Here is a 25,710-nt window from a genome sequence, read left to right as displayed (position 1 = left end):
AAGAAGTTGGGGTCAAACCTCCGCAGGATGTTCAAAGTTGTAGAAAGAACCAGAAACATGAAATCACAGGATATAGCTGCAGTGGTTGGTGGTTGAGGTCACAAGCCACGTGACCAACATCTCATCAGCCCGCGATGTCTTGGTCAGTTCATCCTTGTAGAAGACCTTGAGTACTGGGGAGCAGAGACATCTGCCTTTTAATCAGCAGGGATGGTTCCTGGCCCTCAAGGACATTGCATTTTAGTTCCAGAAGCAGCATGTGGTGTCCAGTCCATGGGGGTGTCTAGTCTGGGACGCCAACCCAGAGCAGGCCTGGAAGCACTGATCGCCGTCCAGGAGCAAGGGCTGCGGTGCTAGGGGGTGGTGAGGAGCAGGGCTCAGTGCCCTTGGGCTCCGGGCAGGCTTTCCTCCCTTTGGCCATCCACAAAGTCTGACCGTCCAATTATTCAATTATTCAATCCAGACGGCAGTGCCTTTTCCTGAGGCTTCTGCCCTCCCATGTGGGCTGGGCCTTTCGGCTGGGGGTTCAGAAATAACTTTTCAGAGGATCTCCTGCTAGATAAACATAGACATTCTAGATACTCTTAAAAATCAAATTTATATGATTAGACTCCAGAACACAGAGTTAGACACTGCACTCTAGTTCCAGCTCTGCCATTTACAAGGATTTTTTTTTTTAACCCTGAAAACATAACTTAGTCGCTCTGGTCCTTTGTTTTCTCAATCATAATAAGATGGATGTTGTAGAATTTCCCATTTCTACCTCACAGAGTTACTGGAAGAATCAAGTAAGAATTTATATGAGAGCACCTTGTCAGGCGTTGGTAACGAGTAGTAATTGCTGCTATGATTATTTTATTGCTCTTTTCTTCTAAAACTCAATTTAAAATATAAACTGAGTGCCCTTACTATGTATGAGGCACTGGGCTAGGTACTTTCTCACAAAAGCTCTCTAACATTTTGGGGAGACAGAAGATGGCACACAGGAGTCCTCCACGCACAACCCACATGGGCCAAAAGATCCCCAAAGCCACAGCACAGATGGAAGCAGGCCAGGGGAAGAATATTCCTGCTTCCCTCCTTCACTGCTTTAGATCCAATTGTTGGGGAAGGAATGAGATCAGCAGGTGTCCAGGAAGAGCCTGAGCCTTCCTTACCATCTCAAAGCCTGATGTGTTGGGAGATCTGCTTTGTCTTACACACACACACACACACACACACACACACACACACACACACACGGGCAGCGGAAGTAAATATACACATACATGCACACCCATACACATTAAACACTATATCACATATGCACACAGGCTCCCAGAAGATAGGGATCAATTTGAGTTCAGCTACTTACAGAAAATGTAGTTGATATCCTGTTGACTTTTAACTATTTCACAAAGACTCAATTTCATGTTACAACTACTCTTTTAAAAGGCTTTTAAATGACATTTTATGTCATAGAAAAAATTTCCAACTGGGCTAAAGGGCTTGAAAAATCAGATTCTAGGAAAGCCTTTTAAAATGCTGTAGACAGACCCTGTAAGTGTGGGTAGATGGGTGCCCTTCACCCTGTCCACAGCACGCAAAAGCAAGGCTGCATTTGTGCTGCCCTCTAAATGGGGTATGAGGAAAATACATGTGGGTCCGACAAAGATTGGGAAGATAAGGGCAAAAAAGGTGGTGGTTCCCTGAACTATGACCCCAGAAAATCTGCCCTAAGATGGCCCGGTCCCTTCCCTTCCTCACTTTTCCTCCCTCAAAAGCTTTCCCTGCACAACTCCCTTCTGTCTTCTGCTGCCTACTCCTGCAGGTGAACTGAGTTAAAGGGACACAGCCAAGGACACTCCCTAAAATGTTCACGTTTTGCTGCTGTCACACTGGAATCAGTGGGGGAAATGATGGCATTTCTGGTTGATTGCTTTGACTTGTCCTTCCTCTCTCCCTCCGTCCCTCACCTTTCTTTTTCTTTCTTTTCATTTGGCCAATAGTCTTTCCCGCTCCATATTTCTAATGGTCCTTGAAACATAAGGTAACGTGTTGGGAGAGCAGGGTTCCAATATCTGGTGTCCCTTTAACATGGCTTGCTTGTTTTGGCCTCCTTATTTGCTCCCTAGCGTCATCCAAGATGGACATGGATGCTACCAGCCCAGCTCTGGAAACCGTGTTTAGCAATCCTTTCTGCTCTAGAGCCAAGAGGTGGGCAGGGGTTGGGGAGAGAGACCTGTGCCTATAATGTTTGGGAAGGCCCATCCAAAGAGCAAGTCCCAGGTGTTCTTTCTCAGTTGTTTCATTTAGTTCAAATTTGGGGAGATTGGCCTTTGCAACTGCCTATGTGGTGAGAAATGAGAGCTGGGGCGAGGAGATGACAACCTTGGCCAATATGGATGAGACCCAGGACACTCAGGCACCCTGGGGAAGTGTCATAGGGCTGGGACCTCTTCAGAGCTGTGAGCAAGGGCACAGTGGCCTCCCAGCTCCCTTCTGTGGCCTTTCCTCAAAGTCAGTTTTAATGCTGGTCCTGTGATGGAGTTCACAAGGGATAAGCAGTGGGTAAGGCCAAATAGAGGGTACTGGAGTCCCTAAGAGGAACTGCCCTTTCCTGTTTCCTGGAAAGCAAGCACAGGCGGGTGTTGGGGAAATATTTCTATGTAGGTCTGAGTTTGAATTGTCCGTTCCTTCCTCTGCTACAGATGAGTGAGAGTGAGACTCTCATCAGTATGGTGAACCGCATGGTGGAGAGCTCCTCCCCCAGGGCCCAACTCTTCCTGCAAGTAAGACCTCTGCCTGGCAGCATGGGCCCTATCAACACCATTTTAGCTGCTTGTGCTTTGTCAAGTCAACCCATCTGGGATGGGGCTTGCTCCACCGAACCCGCTCATCTGCCAGGCCTCCTCTCCCAGGCTCAGCCTGGTCTCCCTCCTTTAATTCCACCATGTCTCCTCCATTCTTCACATTCATGGATGAACCCAAGGCCCATTTCACAACGTATCACTATAGCCAGCACCGATATTTCATGCCTGCCAGGGATCACAATTCTGCTTTTTAATGTCGGGGATTTCTATTTCATATTTCGTATCTTCTTCACAGACATCACTGGGATTAAGGGCATAGGGGTGTAATACGGAACTATCTGATGCCAGAGGTGTGGCGAGTGTGTTGTGGTTACCAGATGCATGTGCTTACCAGGGCAGGGAGCGTGTGCTGGAGCCAGAGATACTTCTGAATTCATACCGATTCTGGTGTAGGCATAAGCCCTGTGACTGGTATCTAATCCACTAGGATAATGGTTCTCAAATCTTTCCAGTGCTTATTCCATTCTCCCATGTCTTATCCTCAAAACCAGCCTAGGGTTAACTGTTGTTCTCATGTTTGTTATCAACAATCCCTCTGGGAGCTACACATCCCTGGAATTCCTCCCAGCAGTAGCTCCTCGAGCGTGGGCAAGAGGAAATACACAGCATGAGCTGAGCAGCATCTCCATCTCCAGAATCAGCCTAGGACAACTGGGATGGAGTTTAGATTGGGCCATCCGAGGCTTCCCAGCCAGGGAACAGAGAATTACCTCAGCTCAGGGCCCTGGAATGGAAGCTACCCGGAGTGATGCACTGTGGTCTCTGGCGAAAATGGAGCAAGGGTTGTCAGCTTCCTCACCCCCACGTGCCCTTCCGTTCCCTGCTGCACTAACCGGCTTCATGTTCCTGCAGGTCCCTCCATACCCAGAAGTGTTCCGGGAGAGCCTCCACACCTACAAGTTAAACGAGCAAGACACAGATGTAAGAGCAGCTCTCTGCTCCTCTGTCCACTCCAGCCGCTCCCACTGTTGTCCTTGAGCTCCTCATCAAGGCTTCTGTCCATCTCTCTCCTTCTCGCAGCTCTTCGTACATTTCATTCATGTCCTTGCTCACCACAGGGACAACATTCTGCTTGTCCCTCCTCATCCCCCTTCTTTTCTCATTCTTTCCACTTACTTCCCGTGCTGGCTGTTTTCCTGCTGAGCTCTAGGCCCCCTTTGCCCGCAGCAATGGGATCTGCTTGTTGCGGGAACACAGATTTGTTAGGAGATCAGTTAGTCCACTTTGTGCCCAGCCTGGCATAGTCCCTGGGTAACTGGAAAGAAGAACGTGGCTACGTCCCTGCCCTCAGGGGGCTTCAGGGTAATGGCAGATGGCCAGGTGACAATAGGTAGTAGCATATGATTCATATACTGTACGGGCCCGATAATAGGTCCTGTGGGAGTGTGGGGCCATGCGGGCTGGTGAGTCAGGGACAAAATAGGTACCATGTGAGCTGGCCTTGAACTGAAAGGTGCAGAGAGCAAGATCTGGTGCAGTGGAAAAGAGCCACAGGAATGTTTCAGGAATGGCATGGTTAAAGGTATGCACACAGGAAAGCAAAGTCTTTCCAGGAGAGGGGTTTGGCTTGACCTGCCTCCTCTCCATCACCAATGGCCTTGCCTGCGTAGTGGATCTGCCCAGCAGGCCTGGGAGAGGTTACGTCCAGGCAAGGACCAGACTTCCGTGGAACTCTAGTGTCAGCCATCCTGAGACCCTAGAGGAAGGAAGAAGGGAGGACAGATCCTTTGGGGCTGGGGAACCAGTTTACATTGTTCACTGGTTTTCTGAGACTGTCGTTCAGACAGCCTACCTACCCTTCAAGTCTACACCCACTGAGGAGGCCTGGGAGGCCAGACCACGCTATCTCCTCAGTCCTGGTGAAACGGAAGCCCTAGGAGGGTGAGAAGCCAGGAACTTATCGTCTGGCTCTCAGACCTCTCTTCTCTCAAGCTGGCTCACTTCCTCAGAGAATAAACATACCTCCCCACCCAGTGAGTACTTGGGGAGTCTCCCAAGGTAAAGACCATCTTCCTGTTCCCAGGAGTCTCCAAGGTCAAGGTGAAGGGGCAGGGTTCCTCAGCAGGAGAAAGGAGGCGGTATCCAGAAGCTAGGCCCTGCCAACCCCAGTCTCAGTTTTCTATCAAACTGTGTCCTTCACCCCCTTCTCTCTCCCACCCTACCCCCGCTCCCTTGGGACCCCAGAAGCTGCTGGGCAAATTGTGTGAGCAGAACAAGGTGGTGAGGGAGCAGGACCGGCTGGTGCAGCAACTCCGAGCTGAGAAGGTGAGAGCCAAGGGGTGGCCTGGAATGGGGGCACATTGGGGGCTGGTGGGGAGAAAGTGTGAGCTGCTATTTCCATCCTGACTAAACTGACAGCTTGCCTGTCAAACTTGCCTTCCTTGAACTTCCGTCCTGCCCTTAATCAGACCTGCTGACACTCTCCTGGGGAATCTTAGGCAGTGTGAAGACAACCTCCCTCAAGCTGCCTTGTTGAACTTCTAGGGCTCAGGCCTGTGTTGCTAACAATTCCAGAGAGATCTCAGGGCTGCTCACAGCTTTTCCCCCTGCCCTTCTTCAGGAAAGCCTGGAAAGTGCCTTGATGGGGACCCATCAGGAACTTGACATGTTTGGAAGCCAGCCCACCTATCCAGAGAAGCTGTTGCACAAGAAGGAGTCACTGCAGAACCAGCTCATCAACATCCGGGTGGAGCTGTCTCAGGCGACCACGGTAACCTGCACACTGGGTCTGCACCCTGCATGAGAGGCACCTCTCCCAGGTGTTGCTCCCCTAACCCGATTCTCCTAGAAGGGCCAGAGCAGGGTGCTCCTCTGGGAGGGGCATAAACTTTAACACTGCCTTGCAAATAGGCAGCCAGTATGGCAGCCTGTTTGTTCCATAAAGTCTCCACCAAGGACACTGGCAAATTTTCCACCACCTACATCTACACCAGGATTTTTTCAGGACAGCGTGAAGTCAGGGCCACTTTTTTCCTTGGCTGCTCTAATATCTTTTCTGCCCACCTGTGTCCTCTCCCCTGGAGCCCCAGGACACTGGTGGCAATGCTGCTGCTCTGTTCATTTCCAGGTGGGCACAGGGCAGACCCTACAGTAAAGACTGCCTGGGTAATAGCTCTAGGGACAGTAGCAAAAACCCCAGTAGGAAAGCGTGGCCCAGAAAGGAGGACAGGCTCTAACCTTTAGAGAGCAAACATCTTCCCTCTGGCCTCTTTACTTTTGTCCTCCAGTTTCAACCACCCAATCTGGGGAGAGCAGGAGGATGAGGGAGTGATGTTACCCCCTCTGGCCTATCCACATATCTGGAGAGGATGCCATCTTCTCTTTATTTTGGTTTGCAGCAGGATGGGCTGTGGCACCTTTGGTAAGGCTAGGGTTTGGCTGTCAGCATAATGCCTCGGCCCTGTGCACTCTCCTCCTGGCCCACTGTGCCCTCCTCCCAGACCTTCCAGACCTCAAGCACCCTGGCCCCAGGCCCCAGAGCAGGATAAGGAGGAATGCTAAGCGATGGCAGCTTTCTCAGTAAACCCTCCCCAATGCAGGCCTTGACGAACAGCACCATGGAATATGAGAACCTCGAATCAGAGGTCTCTGCCCTGCATGACGATCTCTGGGAGCAGCTCAATTTGGACATCCAGGTAAAAAGGGCCCTGAGCTGACAGGGGTTGGCATGTGCTATAGGTCTTCTCTTTTCTTTTTGTCCAAAAGAGACCAAAGTGGCACCTTTCTTGCTTTAGAGATTTCAGAGACTTAACATAAGGAGTTGGTTCTAAGACAAGACAAGGTTCAGGGCCACTTACAGCAGACTCTAAATTTCAGGAGGAAAATAATGTGGGATTCTTCACTTTCATCAAATCACAGGGGATGGAGTCAAGTGGAAGCATGGGAAGCATTAGTTTAGACATCAGGTGTTTTATGACTAAAAGGTTTTAACAGACCTATAAATATAAGTATACGAGGTCTGACAATTAAGTTCGCAGACTTGCCACCGTGCGCTTACATTGGCAGCACTGTACGAACAGCTCGGTAAGGTTTCATAACCTTGGTATATGAGTGTCTCACAGCTGTGTTCATGTTGATGTGTGGAGGTGTCTTGCTGAGTGGTGTTCATTACTGTTGTTGTGTGTTTCTGTGTGCTGTTGTGAGAATGTGTGAGCTTGAATTAGAGCAACGAACAAACATTAAATTTTTTATTAAACGTGAAAACAGTGGATGTGAAATCAAGGACATGTTAGTCCAAGTTTATGGGGATAATGCCATGAAGAAAACAGCAGTGTACAAATGGATTAAACGTTTTTCTGAGGGGAGAGAACGCGTCTCTAATGAAGAGAGGTCAGAGTGGCCAGTCAGAGCAGAACTGACGAAAACATTGCAAAAATTCGTTGAATTGAGCGTCAAAATCATTGGCTGACTATGAGAAGTGTAGCAGACCAAGTAAACATCAATAAAGGAACAGTCAGGAAAATCTTAACTGAAAATCTTAGCATGAGAAAGGTGTGTGCAAAAATGGTCCCGAAGGAGCTCACAAATGAACAAAAGCAAAGGAGAGTCGAAGTTTTGGAGAGGCAAGATGATGTTTTGGGCCATGTTATCACTGGTGATGAAACATGGGTGTACCAACATGACCCTGAAACAAAGCATTGAAGTGCACAATGGAAGTCAGCCAATTCTCCACAACCAAAAAAGTTCTATCAGTCCAAATCAAGAGTCAAAATGATGTTATAACCTTTTTTTATATCAGAGAGATTATTCATTATGAATTTGTGCCAATTGTACAAACAGTTAACCAAGTTTATTATTTGGAAGTGCTGAAAAGTCTGCATGAAAAAGATGAAAACAACCTGAACTTTTCGCCAACAATTCATGGCTCTTGCATCACGACAATGCACTAGCTCACATTGCACTGTCTGTGAGGGAGTTTTTAGCCAGTAAACAAATAACTGTACTGGAACACCCTCCCTACTCACCTGATCTGGCCCCTAATGACTTCTTTCTTTACCCAAAGACAAAGGAAATATTGAAAGGGAGACCTTTTGGTGACAGTCAGGACATCCAGGGTAATATGACAGCTCTGATGGCCGGTCCAGAAAGTTTTAGGAGATAGGGTAGTGTCACGGTCAAGAGAGCGCCCGCTCCTGGGACAAATAGACCCAGATGCAGGTGGGGGTCGACCACTTACTGAAAGATGGTTGGCCATGAGTCCCTTCATCTCTGAAGTGGGGACAGCTGCTGCCCTCGCCTCATAGAGTTGTGCAGCCTAAATGGTTAGTACACACAAAGCACTTAGCACGGCGCCAGGTGGAAGGGGTGCTAAATAAGTGGTGGCTGTTATTTTTCAAAGAGTGAACATTGATATTGAATATAATTTATGGCTATTTGGACATGTGTTGGCTCTGGTATTACAAAAGGGCTGTTTGAAAGGGCAGAAAAACAGGAAACTGGAAGCTCTCAGCCCTGGAAAACAGGTTACCATAAAATGTCCACCTAAAGGGGCCTTTGCTCCAACACCACCCTGGTCTCCCATGGGGGGCTCTCAGGGGTGGGCCCTCACTCTCTCTTGGTTCTGAAGCCTCAGGTTTACCAAAAGTCCTCTCCTCTGGCAAATCCAACCTCCATGTTATAGATGCTGAAGAAACAGAGGCTGTCTGTGAAAAAGATCAATGTGCTGGAGAGGTGTGTGTGTGTGTGTGAGGTATGGTGTGTGTGTGCTGGAGGGATGTGTGTGTGTGTGTACACACGCGTGTGTATGCAGGTTCCTGCCTACTGCTGGTCCGAGGGATGCAGGAAAAGGGCTGGGCTGCTCCTTAGCAGCCACTTCTTTGACTGGCTCTATGGCTGTTGCAGAACGAAGTGCTCACCCGGCAAATCCAGAAGGAGATCTGGAGGGTTCAGGACGTGATGGAGGGGCTCCGGAAAAGTAACCCTTCGCGGGGCACAGACACAGCCAAGCACAGAGGTGGGCACCTCCTCCCCACCTCTTGGGCGTCTGGCCTCGCCAGAAATGCTCCAGTGTGTCTGGCCTCCATTCCACACTTCTCCAGGCCCTCACACTGTGTTCAGAGCCTGTCAGGGCCTTTTCGGGGCTCCAGGATCTTACCTGGACCCTGGGTGGGTAGGTAGGGCCTTACACCCCTCCCCCCAGGTTAGACCAGATATACCATTCAGAGATGCTGTCGACCCTGATATCCTAGATTCTTCCCCAGAAAAGGTCAAAGAGCATAAGCCCATGGGCCCCTTGGTGGTCTAAGACTACTACCTTAGTAACTTCATTCAGCCTTGGGACGTTGAGCTGGCTTTCTTTGACATCTTGGGAGCAATCACGTCCTTTCCTTCCATTATCTTCCCCTGTGCAGCACATCTCTCCAGCACGTGACACAGCCCCATTATGGGGAGCTTTGTCAGGCCTGAGTGGCTCTGAGACACTAAATCCTCCCTCCCACATTCCCGGGTCCTCCCTGGCGTCTTCCACCTATGGAGCCCATCAATACTCCAGGTCACACCCCTACCCCATCCCTCATCTCTCTCCTCTTGTTTTCCCCAAGGAGGACTTGGCCCCTCAGCCACCTACAGCTCCAACAGCCCTGCCAGCCCTCTCAGCTCTGCCAGCCTCACCAGCCCCTTGAGCCCCTTTTCACTGGTATCTGGCTCTCAGGGATCCCCCACCAAGCCTGGGTCCAATGAGGTAAGCTGAGAAAATGGAGTAGAAGGTAGGTGAGGGTGGGAGGATCAGGTCCTCATTTGCCTGAAACGACACAAATTCTGTGCCCATCCTTCCCCAGAGCCTCCAGTCCTAGTGCTTTGGTGCCCTGTCTAAGGTAGTCATTCTCACATCCAATTTGGTGACCTTCCCTCCAGATTTCTCCTTTCCCTACTCTCGTCTCCATCTGCCATCTCTAGCTTCCTCTCAGGGGAATCTCTTCCGTAGCACCAGGATGGTCAGCAAAGATACCAAATACTTCATAGGAATTTAAATCCAGGATTGTTCCATGGGTAAGAGGTTTGAGGGCTGGTATGGGGAGCAGTTTCTTAGTCAGTCAATCACCCAGTGTTTAGTGAGGCTCTACTGTGGGCGAGGGATGGTAGGAGGCTTTCTCAGAAAGACGCCCATGCACTCCCAAGGCTTTCACTCAGGGAGCCCAGTGTCCAATTGGGACCAAGACCAATTCACAGTTAACAATCAGCCGCAGCAATATGGCACTGGGTGTCTCAATACTGAGCCACATGGTTCAAACTGTAAACACTCCAGTGTTCCAGAGAGAGGGTAGAACTTGAACTGGGCCATGAAGTACTGCAATGGACAGGTAGAGGAATAAGGCATCACAGGCAGGAGAGATGGCAGAAGCACAGGTACAGGGGTGGGAATGTGTTCAGTGTGATGGTGAGGCAATGAGGAGAGAGCTTTGGAGAAAAACTGGGGAGCAATGGGGAGGGGTACACAGGTGGGGCTCAGTCGAGGTGAGCCTAGAAGGCCGGGCAGAGAGTTAGCTCCGTAGTCGAAGCTCTGTCCGGACCACAGAGGGAGTTTGATGATCCAGGGCCCACCGGGTCTTAGTGATGTCATCTGCCTCCTGCTAACGCTCTTTTCTTCTGCTCTCACAGTGGCTGCTCTTGTGCCTTCTAATGCTCTGGCTTCTCTCTGCCTCAGGAGCCTGGCCCACCGCGGCCTCCCCTCCCCAAAGCCTACGTCCCCCTGGAGTCTCCTCCCACCGTGCCTCCACTCCCTAGTGAGAGCGGCTTCTGGCCTTACCCCAACTCCCCTTCCTGGCACCGCAGTGACGAGACAGCCAGGGGTCAGGTACCCAGCACTTTTGGGTCCTAGAGGGCAGGGGTGGAGGGAGCGGAACAAAAGGCCAAGTGAGGGGGCAAGGCAAGACACTGAGTCATTTCCCCATTCCAATATTACTTTTCCTATACCTCAATTTCTGCTGGGCTCTCTGCCCAGTTGGACTTTGGAATCAGGAAAGGGATGGTTGAAACAGTCACATAGGCCCTCTTTTCTCTATTTGCTTTCTGTGGACAGTGGGAAAATGAGTCACTCCTGGGTGGCCGCTGGCCATGGGTGATGGCATGACCCACTCACTACCAGCCTGATCAGACGATGGGCATCAAGGGAGCCCCCACATACACATACACACACACTGGTGCTGTTCCAGTCTTTCTTACTCTTGTCCACCCCAGACTCCAATCCTCCCATAACCTATCTCTGTCTCTGCCTTGCCTGTATCCTCTCTGAGTCTTACTAGGGTCTGGTAGAGTGTAAGGATACAGGCCTTTTTATCCCCTGTTCTGGCCCTTTCTCTTGCCTGGATCCCTAGTCAAGATCCAGGTAAGATGTGCAATTAGGTTTAAAGAGATTGCATGGTGAATAGACAAGAGTCCTGTGCCTAAATTTGGGAAACCCATATTCTTATCTCAGCTACTGGTATGTGCATAATCCTGAGGGTCTGCCCAGTAAGGTGGGCAGAGCAGGTAACAGCACCTCTGTTTTACCGATGGAGGAAGTTGATAGGACTTATCTACACTCTCTAGCTGGGCTGGAGTAGAGGTTTCTGACCTCTGGCCTAGACTTCTTTCTCTATGCCCCTCACTGAGACTTAGGTTCTTCAACTGCACAATGGGAGGCAATGGCACAGGTGATGGCTGAGGTCCCTTCTATTCTCCTGATTCTGTGAGCCACAAGCTAAGTGCCCCTTTCCTGCCCCCAGAATCTTGGTACCAAAGCTCACCTGGTTCTTTTGCTCCAGTCTTGGGTGCTATCCTGACAGAATCCTCAGAGATCCTTGGCCTGCAGCCCCCTCCTGTCTGGCTCACAGCAAGTCCATCCTTCTTGGTGCTTGCCAAGGGGACTGGTCGGGTTAAGGAGCTTTCCCGAGGCTTGAGCCCTCATTTCTTCCCAAGATGACCTTGCATTTGACAGCCTAATGCCTCCCTGCCCACTTCCCAGCCGGCACATATAGAGTGTCCCTGTCCCATGTTTTTAAGGGTTTGCACTTCAATAATTGCTAAACAAAGAAACATCACTAAGAGCCAAATTCCTGACACTCACTCCAGCATCAGATGTCTTCTCATCCTTTCTTCCCAGCTTACAACCAGCTGTGAGCAAAGCAAGAGAGAGCCCCACCAGACATCAGCGCTGGACACCTCTAGAGATACCAGACTTGTGCCCACCAGGCAAGATGTGGAGGCAGAGAAGCAGGCAGCTCTCAATAAAGGTACTTCCTGTCCCATCCTCCCCTAGATCTAAGGTTAAGGGCCAGAGAGGAGTCCAGGGAGGCGCTCACTCACACCGAAAGAGAGCACTCACCTCCCAGACCTTTCATCTGCAAGGCGGGAGAGACTGAGCCTCTCTGAGAAACAGGCTCCCTGTCTCTCTGCCTTCCTCTCTCCATGAGACCCACTGGCTGCTCTGTCTCCCTGCAGTTGGCATTGTGCCCCCACGGACAAAATCACCCGCTGGTGAAGAGGCAACCCCATCAGGGGTAGTGAGGAGGAGTGCCAGTGGACTCACCAACGGGCTGTCCTCCCGGGTGAGTACACCCTTCAGGCCTGAGCCAGGTCGGCAGCCCAGGGGCCTCTGTGTGTCCACCCATCTATCACTGCTGTTCAAGAAACCTGGGCTGGAGGAAGAAAGCGGAGCAAGCAGGAGGAGGGCAGCAGCCCCACTGGGGGAGTCCTTTAGGAAGACGTGGCAAGGGACCAGGAAGGTGTGCATAACAAAGATAAAACAATATTTGACACAATTATTATCACGTGCCAATGATAACATACAAATGCAGCAAAAGCCAGTGTTCAGAGTCCAGGGTGCTGGCTGAAGGCAATGTAGTAGTATTCTGGGCTGCTAGGAAATTAACAAAATATCACAAACTGGGGGCCTTAACACAACAGAAGTTTATTCTTTCACAGTTGTGGAGGCCAGAAGTCTAAAATCAAGGTGTTGGCAGTGTTGGTTCCTTCTGGAGGCTGTGAGGGAGAATCCACTCCATGCCTCTCTTCTAACTTCGGGTTCTGGCTGATACTCCCTGGTCTTCTTTGGCTTGTAGACACATCACTCCAGCCTCCGTCTCCACCCTCACATCACCTCTATTCTGTGTATCTTCTTTTCTCCATAAGGACACCCATTATTGGTTTTAGGGCCCACCCTAATTCAGGATGATCTCATCTTGAGATCCTTAATTATATCTGCAATATAAAGGATATTATATCCTTAATTCTATCCCTATTTCCAAATGAGGTCACACTCACAGGTACTGGGAATCAGGACTTTGACAGATCTTTTGGGGACCATTATTCAACCCACTACAGGCAGGCTTCCCAGAGAAGGGAAATTTAAGGGATTAGGACAGATGGAAAAGCTGGGTGGGAGATGTGACACCTGCCAGAGCCCACCTCCCACTGCAGCAGGAGCGCCCCAAGAGTGCCATGTTCCCGGGCGAGGGCAAGGTCAAGATGAGCGTGGAGGAGCAGATCGACCGCATGCGGAGGCACCAGAGCGGTTCCACAAAGGAGAAGCGGAGGAGCCTGCAGCTCCCGGCCAGCCCAGCCCCCGACCCCGGCCCCCGGCCTTCCTACAAAGTGGTAACGTCCTCCCAGACACCCTTAGGCATGGCCTGACATCTGCCAACACAACCCACTCCCATGGTGTGGCCAGCCTGGGCAGGAGAGGCGGGGGGTAGGCTGGGCATTAGAGAGGGAGGGGTTGGGGAGGACACAAGCTGGGCACCTAGGTGATCTGGGGGAGACTTCTCCCCACCGAGCAAAAGAGATCCTGCAACGTGTGGTTTGTTTCTTGTGTTTAAAGAAAAACACCTCACGAAAAGGGATGCCTTGATGGTTTTGGTTGGAGTAAACTATAAAACAACTCAGTTGATAGAGGATAGTAACAAAATCTACCATGCAGAAGCAGCCATCGCTTACACACATTTCTAGAGCATTTTCTATGCACCTATCGTTGGGCTGGGTATACTGAAAATACTCATAATAGCTCTGCATTTCATGACTCCCTTTCATGTTATTGCATTTAGTCCTTTCAACAATGCTGGGTTAGTAATTATTATTCCTATTTTAAAGAGAGGGAAACAAAGTCACAAGAAATTAAGAGAGTCCTGGGCCACACGGCCATTAAGTGCAGAGCTGGAGGAGCCCAAGACATCTGCCTAATTTTTCTTTCCACTAAATTTCAGAAATACAGAAAAGTTATGACTTTATAAGTCCTGCCCTCAGTTTACGTTCTAGTTGGTGGATTGGAACTTCCATAATATGAAGCAGTAAGCAATCATTGTAAGAACACTGATTCAGCTGTCCAAAATATATGGCACAGGAGGTGAACACAACACAGGACACAGTAGGATGGGAAGTGACAAGTGTTGACAGGAGATAACAATGAGATTGTACCTCCAGACGCTTGCAGGTGGGCAGGCTTTGGATAAGCCGCACAGAAGCAACGGGGTGGTGGGCAGACTGGGCGTGCTGGGCAGGGACAGCGGGGACGCGGCACAGTGCGGGCTGCCTGAAGGCACCAGTAGCAGTGGAGGTGCCGTCCCTCAGATGCGCCGTCACCGCAGCGTCCATGAGGTGGACATCTCCAACCTGGAGGCAGCGCTGCGAGCAGAAGAGCCTGGTGGGCAGGCCTATGAGACACCACGGGAAGAAATTGCCCGGCTTCGAAAGATGGAGCTGGAGCCTCAGCACTATGACGTGGACATCAATAAGGAGGTGAGCAGAGTCCAGGGGGCGAAGGAGGAGTAGAAGCTCTGGGAGGGATGGAGGCAGTGACCTGGGTCCCTCCGCAGCTCTCCACCCCAGACAAAGTCCTCATCCCCGAGCGGTACATTGACCTGGAGCCTGACACTCCCTTGAGCCCTGAGGAGTTGAAGGAAAAGCAGAAGAAGGTAGAGAGGATCAAGACGCTCATTGCCAAGTCCAGGTAACAGGCCTGGGTGAACCTCCACTTCCGACCACCTGGCATCTGACCACCTAGGACACCTAAAGCACTAGTACCACTGATTCCAGCACCCCATTCCACGTTGGTAGGGGCCCTGAGACTCCCCAGCAGGGAGCAAATGGAGACAGTGGCTCAGGGCAGTGGACTGGGCCCAGCCCTGTGGCCAGGGCAACGAAGCTGCCGTTGGGTGCCCAAAAGACCTGCCAAGCTCATGCACATGCTCTCATTAAAACAAACTGATGGGTTGCCCTTTGGTGGCTTATTTTCTCCTCTAAGGCTGCTCTAAATGTTTACTTGAACTTTCTAATTCATTTAAAAATATTGTGGGTAGGGGTCCCAACATGTGTTTTGCCAGGTCCCACTCACCTCTTGGGACAGCCTTGCTGGGGACCAGAGTCTACACACGCACAGGCCCTTGCCCCCTCCCCCGCCAGCCTCAGTGCGCAATGCCCCCCAAGCCAATTGGACCACCCTGCCCCCCCACCATGTCTGTCTGTGCCTCTCCAGTATGCAGAACGTGGTACCCGTCGGCGAGGGGGACCTGGTGGACGTGCCTCAGGACCCAGAGAGCCAGCTGCAGGAGCAGGAGAAGCGGATTGAAATCTCCTGCGCCCTGGCGACCGAGGCCTCCCGCAGGGGCCGCATGCTGTCTGGTGAGAGGGGCTGGGCCTCGCTCCACCAGGGAGGCCGGCTGACCATGTGTAAGGGAGGAGGCACGGCACTGAGAGAGCCAGGGACACAGAGGTACAGGGCCAGGGAGATATTCTTCAAAGTCAGGGTGAGCATTTATTGAGCACCATGTACTGTGCTAGGCTCAGGGGGTGCACAGGGGCCAGAATTGCTGGCATGCCGGAGGTCAGAACTATAATGACCCTCCTTGCCACTATATGGAGGAATGGCCCAGGCCATGCAGAGATCACAGGGAGCCATTCTACCTGGGCAGGTTGGGAAAGGCACAGAGAAAAGGTGATAACTGACTTGATTGGGAAAGATGAAAGTATTCACTAGTTGTGGAGTGAGGGCCAGGTATTCCAGGGTGCCCTTTCACTTTTCATTCTTGCTGCATACAGATAGAAAGCATGAGAGAAAATGGTGCAGGTAACCAAGGAGCTAGGACTGATACAATCACGCCTTTGGCTACTGACCCCAGCCTATTTTTCTGCTAAGAAAAGATGAATCTGAGCACCTGACTTCAGCCTGGTGTGAAGTGGACACCGTGAGGTTAAAGTCAACAGGATTAACTTCTGCGTGGCCTGAGACATGGCTCAGAGTAGATGAGAGTGTAATTGGCAAGGATGAAATGAATGAAGATGGGAAGAATGGAAGAAATTCTGTATGAACAGGAACATGAAAGGTAGAGGAGACAGTGGTTAAGTCATGAAGCCTGGGAAATGGAATATTTCCTCCTCCTTAAGACAAGATGGTTAGGAGGGAGAGGGAGAGTGAGGGCTTTGAAGGCAAGTCAAGAGGGATGGATGCCAGATTTGTGATGGCTTTGGTCAAGGAGGTAGAGACAGATGTACCGGCCACAGTCCCAGCAGATTGGGCGAGAGTCAGGCAACAAGCAGATAAGGATTTTGGCTAGGAGCTCATTGGAGGGCGTGGTGTTTCATGTTGGTGATTAAGAGGGTTTAGTTATGGCTCTCTGAGACTTGTTCCTCATCTGTAAAATTCAAATCAAAATACCTGCCTGGTGATGTGAGGAACGGAAACAAGGAAGCACCTGGCACAGTGCCAGGCACTCAGTAAGTGCCCAATGACACCAAGCAATACCTGTAGTAGTGGTGGTAGTGGTGGTAGTACTAGTTGAAATAGCAACAGCTGAAGTAGAAATAGGAACCAGTTGTGTTTTGGGTTTTGTTTTTAGCTATTTTAAATATGGGTATGACAGAAACCAGAGGGGGGGATTTAAGTAAGCCTTAAGGAAGAACCTATTGGCAATTAGGGTATAATGGACATTAGATGGGTGGCCAGGGAAAACCCAGGAGGTATTTCAGAGAGAGGCTAGGCTGTCAGTGGGCTGGAGTTGAGGGCAAGAGAAAGCATGGTCTTCAGAGAGCCCTGTCCTGCCAGAGTCAAAAGGCAGCAAAACCAGTTTGGCTACAAGGAGGCCTCTGTCAAACCTCGCGGTCCTTTAGCTGTGAAATGAACTTGGATCTTCCAAAGATCAAATTCTACGTGCTCTACGCAAAAGACTACTTCCTGTTTCAAGGGTTAGAGCTCACCACACAGTTTTTAACACTTCCCTCTGCCCCTGCCCCAGCCCCTGGCTCTCGCTACTACAGTTTCCCAGCCAAAGGTTCCACGGAAACAATCAGATTCCCCCTAGCCTATCAGATTCCCCCTCTGCACACAAAGGCTTACATTTCAGGGTCTGCACTGAAAGCAAATGGTCACCTGGCTTTTACCAAAACCCCAGCTATTTAAAAAATGGCTGTGGCAGGGCTGGATCTCAGACTTAGCTCACTGTTCCTACTGTCCCTGGCCCCATGGCCCAGATTCCCAGAGCTGCAGCTCTGCCAGGCATAGCAACGAATGTTCCTGGGCACATGCAGTGTGGGCATAGGTCCGTGCTGGGGACCTATGGGTATGGGGACACTAGGCACAAGTCGTGAGGACAGTGCAGCAGACGTGGGATATAGAGTTAGTGCCTGAGTATGGGTGTGTGGCATGGATGGTGTGGTCAGTGACAAGAGTTGCAGTGTTTGTCAGTACACCTGGTGTGTGCAGATGTGACAATGTTAGGTTTGTTTGTGTGGCATGAGGTCACGTGTAGTGTCTGTATCAGCACTGTTTGTATTTGTGTGTATTCAGGTGTGTGGAAGAGGGAACATTTGAGTACAAACACAGGAGTGTGTGTGTGTGTGTGTGCGTGTGCTCTGTGGGTGCTGTGTGGAGACCCATTTTTTATAAGTACGGGTGATGCTTGGTAAGCTGTTGCAGTGTAGGTTTATGTATATGTGGCAGTATAATAAAGGGTGGAGGTGGTGTTTATGATGCACGTGTTCGTGTGCAGTCATCTTTCTTTGCAGTTTGGGAATGATAACAAATTGGTGTAGATGTTGTGCACAGTGTATATATTGCAGTATTTGTGAACATCCATTTGTGTGTGCCATTTGGGGAGAGCACAGTCTCATAAATGTGATTACATGCGACCCATTATTTGTGCATGCACATGTGGTAGTGCTTGTGAACACACAATTATAATATCACATCTGTCCAGTACATACCTGATGCATGTGTGAATTCTAATTATTTCAGTGGGTGTACTCCTAATGTATGTTTGGTATTTCTCTGCCTTCTTAAAAAAATGATAGTTAACATAATTAATCTTTCTTGCTCTTGCTCCTTTAAAGTCATTATATTATAAACACCCTTATTTTGCTGACTTCTGTTAAAGGGATGTCCTTGCGGGCTGTAATTGGCCCAGATCTGTTTGTAGCTATGTGAAATGCTCCCCAGTGGTTACACTTTTAAAGTTATTATGTCTACTTTTTACAAAAGATTTTCTCTCTTCATTTGTGCCTTCTTACAGATACCTCCATTCCTTTCTCTCTTCACATTTTTCTGTTTCTAATCGCCCATGGGCTAGAAACCCGGTTAGCCTACACCTAGTAGAAGTGTGTATAGATAAGAGACACTGGACTCCAAGGAGCTCTTCTATGAGTAGATTGTAAGAGCTTCACTGCACGTACATTGTGACATCTATTTGGTTTCCTTGACATGGTCCTTGCTTAGCTTTTGGGGTTTTGACTGTTTTAGGAGCCGAGGTTGCCTGATAACTAACCATCATGATATTGACATGCACATGAGTATGTGTTTCGAAAGCATTTGTGAGTATATTGGTATGTGAAGTTACAGGTGTGCTGGCCATGTGGAAGAAGTGCACAAACACACACGTGTATGAGTTGTGTGCCGTGAGTGTAAAGATGCAGTGTTGCCAGGTCCCATGCACAAAGTCCGTAGTGTGTGTGGGCAGACAGGACTTCCTGCTCGTGAGAGCGCTATGCCTTCTATACATATGTGGTGTGTGTGCATATGCGATAGGCACTGCATTGGCCCTTTCTCTTGCCCAGAGGACAGGAAAGGTGATGAGGTCCCGGCAGGGTGGGAGCAAGGGAGCAGGAAGTTCAATGCCAGGACCCCTCTATTGGAGGAAACACAGTGTGACCTGGCTGAGGTCTGCTTCTCTGAGCCGAGTGAGGACATCCTCTCTGCCCTCCTCCTGTCTCACAGCTGCGCTGAAGGTGGCCCAGGGCCCAGAGACTGCATAGAGCTGAACCCTAACAATACAATGCCTGTCTCATTGTTCTCAACATGGACTAATAACGATAATAGAGCAAAATCTCATTAATTCAAAGTCACCACTTAAAGGTTTGTAATGATTTTTTCAGGGATGGATGAAAGTTTGCCTTTCCTGGACTGATGCTAGAGGTCTTGAGTAACAGTGTTTCTGAGCCCTGGGGCCTAGGTTAACAGAACTCATTTTCAGTCTGTCAGAAGCCTGGATTGACGTCGTGATCACTTCATTTCAATCTAGTCATAAATGGGGGCCTTAATTACTTGGATTAGAGTGATTTTACTGCACTAGTAATCATGATTATAGTGCTATCACCATGGACAAGGCACCATCCCCCATCTTGTCCACACAGTAGTGGAGAGGTGTGTGAGCCTTCCTCCCCACGGTCTGGATAGGAGGGGAGCCTTTGGCTCAGAGGCCGGGCCTTGCTCACAGTCACACTGGATCTCAGCAGAGCCTGCATTCGGCCAGGCCTCCTTTGGGGCCCCATGCTCTCCTCCACAGCACCTGGAACCAGGTAGGCCCTGCCTCAGCTTGAGCAAGGCCCCAGGCTCAGCTCTCCTCTCTGCTTGCCTCCTGCCCTGCTCCCTGCCCACCGGAGCAGGGCCTTGCCTGTTCACACCCCCCCCACCCCAATTCACTTCCCTGTTCATTTCTGTTTCCAGTGCAATGTGCCACCCCAAGCCCTCCCACCTCCCCTGCTTCCCCGAGTCCACCAGCCAACCCCCTATCGTCTGAATCCCCACGGGGCATCGACAGCAGCCATACCATGCGGGTCTGAGCTCTGACGTAAGCACTTTTCTACTGTATTTCATCTCCCCTCCCCCCCTCCTTCCCCCCCCCCCCCCCCCCGGGAGTGGGACCCCTGCCCTCACCCACATGGAGCCATCTGTACACTCTCATTCCGGCATCGCTTCTCCCCTCATCCCCGGTGCTCCGTTCCGCTCTTTCTCCGCCATCCCAATGCTTGAGCCCCAGCATCCCTGCGCACTGCTGGCCTAGGGCCGGCTGACAGGGCCGCTTCTTGGACGCTGCAACGCCAGTGGGCTTTGCTTCTCCAGAAGCAGTCAGGGAACAGCGCTGAGGCCTGCCTGGCCTGCTGTCAGGAGGGAATTTCCCTGACACCCCATCTCTGTGTTTACTGTTGGTCAAGCCTTCCATCTGTTGAGATACACAGCAGTCCTGCCAGGAGCCCCCAGAAGCTGTTTCTCCCAGATCACTCTTAGATGTTATCGTAAATTAAAATAACAATGGAATCTATAGCCAAAGGCTAGGTACCTTCCTTACCCCTAGCATACAGCCGCTTGGTATCAGGCAAGTGGAGAAGCACACTGACTTCTATTCATTTGTTCCCCTCTCTCAGGGTGAAGGAGTGGGGCAGGTTTCCACAGGTTTTTACAAGAAGAGAAAGGTTGTTTAAGGTCTGCTCCTCTGTGTAGCACTTTTCTCACTCAATTTCTCTTTTCTTTAGTGCAAGCCCTGGCCGAGGCCAATGCTGTGAAGCTCCACAGAGCCACCGTCTGAAGCCCTCCTCTGCCTGCCTGAGGTCCTGGCCCCACGTTGGTCCCAGCCCCTGTGCTACCATGGGCAAGCGGCAAGGAGCACGGCTGGGGGCCAGGGATTGCTGCTGAGAGGAACATGGATACCTCAGTGTCCGCACACCCACCACACCTGGCCCTGAAGCCCTCACTATACAGACGGTGGTCCTAGGCCAGAGCCCGAGATGATGGGGTGGGGAGCACCCTGTTTGATGCCCAGGTCATGGGGAGCCTAGGCCTGACTCTGGCTGGCGTTGTGAGGGTCCTACTGGAACATTTCCTGATGGAGAAGACACTGTGGTGGGGAAAATGCCCTGGGCTACCATAGGTTAGGACTACAGGTGATGAGAAGATGGACTCTGCCTCTTCCAGCCCTTCTTGACACTAAGAACAGCACTTGCCATCATCCCCTTCAGCAGTCCCACCCTACTGTCCCAGCTGTACCCAGGGCTTTGACACATCTCTGCTTATTGGTGCTCCTTTGGGGTCCAGTGGAGACTGACCACCCTGCTTCAGCCAAAGATAAAATGACACAAGATAGGGAGAGGCTCCTTGGCTCCCAGAGGGGACAGTGCTGGCTGTGGATGGATAGCAGCAGGTCTGTGCAGTGTCTGAGGGGAGGTTGAGAAGGGTAAGGGAGAGGAAGGGAAAGAAGCAGAAGGACTCATTTGTAAATAAGAGAACAGAGGTGGAAAGGGGGTGGGATAAGTTTCCCAAGGTGGAGCCTTAGCTTGGTGCCAAGTAGATTGCCATCCCCAGGGTCAAGGGGCCTGCCAGTGCAATGGCCCCAGGAGGACCCCCTGGTGAGCACACAGTGGCCTTCAGCTAAGTTGTTTGGTAGGGGGATATGGGTAGGGAGTGAGGCGGCTGCGTAGGACAGTCTAGGAGACAGACGGTACTTAGTAGATCTGGGCCTGGTGTCTGCCTCCCCTAGTGGGCTTGAGGCAGAGACAACGACACAAGAGCCTTGGGGCCTTTCCTAACCACTTTCGTGACATTTTGTTGTCTCACGTCCCCCCGGAATGTGCTATGAGCCAACTGAGAGTGTCTCCAGGCAGTGGGGATGCAGTCTAACTCTGGGAGGCCAGATTCTAAACCCCACCCCACAGCCCAGGCATCCCAGATGAGGACCAGTTGAGGCTATGTGAAGGATTCCCTTGTAGCTTCCCTCTCTTAATCCACCTACCCAGGAAAGCCAGTCAGGGAGAGACAGAAGCTAACTCATTCTTGCTCTGCTCCACTCACCTTGAAATGAATGTAGCCAGAAAGGAGGGAGGGGGGAGAGTGCAGCTCAAAAGTTGGCCCCTAGGCCTTCTGTTTGCCAGAGTTGCTGCCCCAAGACTCCAGCAGCCCCAAGAACAACTACTTTACCTTCCACCAATTGTCCACTTGCTCATGGTTGGGGCAGTTACTGGTTCATATGCAAGTAAAGATGGCGGTTCATTCAACAAATATTTATCGAGCACCTTTATGTATCAGGCACTGTTCTAGGTGCTTAGGATATTCTCCAATTACTGGGGCATTACGGACTGGGGGGATTCTACTTGTCTTCACTTCTAGCAGGTTTTTTGAACATGACCCTTAGCTACATTTCCCATCTTTAGCATAGCTCAAGCTGTCCTTTCTCCCCCACAGACCGGCAGGTGGAGCTGGCTTCCAGGTAACCCTCATTGTCTTTCCCCACACCTTTCTCCATCCACAAGACACAGATTTTTCAGGGCCTTCCATGCCTTCCCCTTACATTGTCTGTTTCTCCTTTTAAGTGATATTTTTAAAAATACATGTAAAATACCAAGGATTAATGTATGCACCTCTGTCACTTCTCTCTCACGTCTTATTTCATAAAGTTGGCCCTTTATGTTGCTTTACATGCCTTAATATATGTTTTATGAAGATTATACATATTATAGATATATATATGTAATATATATATATATATATATTTGTTTGGATGTCCGATCCTTTCCTAGAACTCCTGCCCAGGCCCATTTTCTCTCCTTTACTTTCCACACCATTCCTAGCATGTTACGGCTGTATCGCATGCCTTTTGATCCAAAGAAGGGGAGAGAAAAACTTATTTTGAGACAGATCTATTTTACGCTTTTGTTATAAAAGCAAATCTATTTTCAAACTGTGCAATGTCTGAATGGAATTGGTGAACGATATGAGACTGGGGTGGCTGTGTCTAGGTCCAACCCTCGACCCTTCCCTCCTCCCCAGCAGCACCTTCCTCCCATTGCCCAGTCTGCAGAGGGCTGGTCCCCAGTGCTCACCCAGAGAGCATCTTTCCAGAGCAGGACATTCTCTTGGACGTCGTGGTCTAAGTTTTGGATTGCACTGTCAACTCTTGATGGCCCTCTAGGATTATCAGATATGAATCCTCTGTAAACACGTGCACAAAAGTATACCCATGCAGGCACCTTCCCCCCCACTCCGAAATGCTCCTGGACCACCTCTCTCCACCCTGCTGGAAAGGGCAGGCAGTTTAATGGCAGCCTGTGCCAAACAGCACCAAGAATGTCAGTATATTCCTTAATGGACCCAGGATATGGTGCAAATGCCAACGGAAATTATTTTGGATCCCTGGTTCTTCAGCACAGATGTATTAAGTTCCTTGGACTTCTCACTCTCCTTTTCATTTGGACCTTCTCTGGTCTGGGTCACATCTATAGCATCTGTTTCCCTCTGGGGCTATTGTTAAGGGCCCTGTTCCTCACTCTGGCATCCATACTGCAGAGTCAGCTTCTGGGCTGAGGAGGGTCCCATGGACAATGTAGCATCTCAGTTCCGCCCGTGAAAGCCCAGGACTTTCCTCTGACTGGCTGTCACTGGGACACCAAACTAAGCCAGCTCAGCTTTCTAAACTGCTTGTCAGCTGTTAAGGTGGGTGAGGGCTCTCGCTCTGCACAAATTTGGGCAGGATGGAAGTCTTTTGTCCAGGTCTGGAGTCCGGGGTTTTGGAATCTAGCACAGAGCTGCTGGCCAGCACTGGAAGCCTGACCTCCCAACTTGACACTCAATGGCCCCTCTTCCCAGCCTCGAGCATCTTGCTATGAATGAATGGGGCCCAGGTGGAGGCCCGGGGCAGAGTAACCCATCTGGGGACAGCCCTGGTTACTAATCTAGAACCTTCCCAATTAGCATATTACCTCCCTGATCAATAACCAAGAGGCTGCAATCAAACACTGCTCCTGTCACTTTAAAGACTTTCTGAGGTTGCAAGCTGTGCACATTTGCTCTCCTGCATTGGGGAGAGGCATGTTCTAGGGGCAGGACTGACTATAGCAAGAGGAAACCAATTCCTTTCCCCTCTTAGAACCCCCTAGCCCCCACCTGGATGCTCTTAAAACTAAGGAAAATATGAAATATACATATATATATACACACATATATCTATTTATGCACATACTGGGGCCAATCTGATTTGCTAGTATTAGATAATAAACCATACAAAGAAATGTATGATCTCAGTGTCTTTATTTAGTATAAAAGTGACCTTAGAAGAAGAATTAAGGTAAGATAAACAGAGGGCATCTCTGTCAGGGGACCAAACAGCTATAGCAACCTCTTCGCATCTTTCTAGCGAATGAGTCTTCTCCCTGGGGAGGGGGGCATCCTGATTGATAGGCGAGAGTTTGGATCCCCCTCTCAGCAGCATTCTTTTTAGATATAGGTACTGAAGAGCCCCCCGTGAGCTCTGCATTTGTATCTTGTAAGTTTGTATAAGCCCAATACAGGAAATAAAATGGTTTGTCTAAGTGGTGTGTCTCTTGCACTCTGTGTCCGTGTCTGACTGTGGCTGGCCTTGGGGTTCGTGGCAATTTATAGGGGTTCTGAGGCCAGGCCTTCTGTAAGAGCAGAGCTGGGTTTAAAGCATATGCACCGTCAGGCGGCACATGTCAGCCTCCATTCCACCAATGCCCCACCTCAGGCGGCACATGTCAGCCTCCATTCCACCAATGCCCCACCTCAGGCGGCACATGTCAGCCTCCATTCCAGGCAGCAATCCCCGAGTTCTCAGAAGAGTGCCGCCGCCCTCATGAATCAGGCCATGATAGTGTGCTGCCAACACCATGGTCATCTTTTTGGCCCAGGTGACCCACGAACAAGGCTTGTCCCAAGGTCCTGTAGAATGGAAGTATCAGGTGCTTCAGGCCCTGGAAGCTTCCCCTGGATTTGGTCTCTGAGACTGAGGGTAGGACTGTAGGAGAAGAAAAATAATTCTCAGCCTTTCTCGATTACTACATGATGCCCTGTGTTTCTGTTTTAGGGTATAAGGTCTATGATTGCGGGAGGAGAGGCGGGACGCATTCGAAAGGCACACAAATTCTTTTCATCCAAACTCAATGCCTTTGTTTTACTTTTCTTGGCAGGTACTCAGTGGTTATCAGTTGACACTCAGTGTGAAGGATTTTCCCAGGACTGCTCAATTTGAAATCTTTCTGTAAAGAATAATAATTAAGAAGCCATATAAATTCTGTGGGCTGGAGCTTAGAGAGAGAAAGTGAATACAAGATAATGGCAGTCCTCAGCTGGACTCCGGCAGGATGTCTGGAGAGAGATGGAAGCATTAATGGTTCAAGGAAGACAAGAAAATGGAGAAAGAGGAGATGGGAAGGCAAGCTTCCTCTAAGTCCTGATTTTGCCTTGGTCTGGTTCTAATGGCTCGATTTGAATTCTGGACACCTGTCCTAATCCCTAAAGGGCTAGTAGAGTGGATACAAATAAAGTGACTATTTTTTGGATTTTGTAACATAAGAGCTATAAACCCTGATGTCCTTTGTGAATAAGGGAGAGTTGGGACAAGATGAAGGCTCAAGACAGAGGCCTTTTGGCCTGGGGAGGTATATTGGAGAACTTGTCGATTTCTGGGGCTGGGACTGGGTCTTTATCTGCAGCCATTTAGGCCGGAGCCTTGGCTTGGAGAGGAGGTGGGATGTGAGAGCACAGAGCACCACGGGAAGTTGCTGTACCCACTTGCAAGGGCTGGCTCCTCTCCCAGGATGATGGCCACAGGTCCGTGCCTGCTCTACCTCCCAGCCCAGAGCAGCACTCCAATGGATCCATGGAGCCAGGCTGGGC

The 25,710-nt window shown here is 50.2% G+C and overlaps 1 protein-coding gene across 24 annotated transcripts in view; it reads left to right on the top strand.

The window, feature by feature from the left end:
- The window catches only part of PLEKHA6 (pleckstrin homology domain containing A6), a 134,578-nt gene extending 109,978 nt beyond the window's left edge, over positions 1–24,600 (top strand). For 5 of the 24 annotated variants that reach the window (XM_081025589.1, XM_081025572.1, XM_081025584.1 and 2 more), the window contains 16 exons: positions 2,691–2,771; positions 3,705–3,773; positions 5,037–5,117; positions 5,413–5,562; positions 6,392–6,487; positions 8,694–8,805; positions 9,392–9,531; positions 10,495–10,644; positions 11,932–12,061; positions 12,270–12,376; positions 13,248–13,424; positions 14,394–14,561; positions 14,639–14,772; positions 15,298–15,443; positions 19,756–19,879; positions 20,562–24,593. In XM_081025589.1, the coding sequence (XP_080881715.1) occupies positions 2,691–2,771; positions 3,705–3,773; positions 5,037–5,117; positions 5,413–5,562; positions 6,392–6,487; positions 8,694–8,805; positions 9,392–9,531; positions 10,495–10,644; positions 11,932–12,061; positions 12,270–12,376; positions 13,248–13,424; positions 14,394–14,561; positions 14,639–14,772; positions 15,298–15,443; positions 19,756–19,871 (1,857 nt within the window). In that variant the 3' untranslated portion in view covers positions 19,872–19,879; positions 20,562–24,593. Of the gene's footprint in view, positions 1–2,690; positions 2,772–3,704; positions 3,774–5,036; positions 5,118–5,412; positions 5,563–6,391; positions 6,488–8,693; positions 8,806–9,391; positions 9,532–10,494; positions 10,645–11,931; positions 12,062–12,269; positions 12,377–13,247; positions 13,425–14,393; positions 14,562–14,638; positions 14,773–15,297; positions 15,444–19,755; positions 19,880–20,561 lie in introns of all 24 variants that reach the window. The other 19 variants (XM_081025583.1, XM_081025581.1, XM_081025576.1 and 16 more) reach the window with 14 other exon arrangements.
- The last annotated feature ends 1,110 nt before the right edge of the window (positions 24,601–25,710 follow it).

This window comes from Rhinolophus hipposideros, assembly GCF_964194185.1.
Source record: "Rhinolophus hipposideros genome assembly, chromosome: 19".
In the NCBI taxonomy this organism is placed as follows: Eukaryota; Metazoa; Chordata; class Mammalia; order Chiroptera; family Rhinolophidae; genus Rhinolophus; species Rhinolophus hipposideros.
This window is presented reverse-complemented; position numbering and strand designations above follow the sequence as displayed.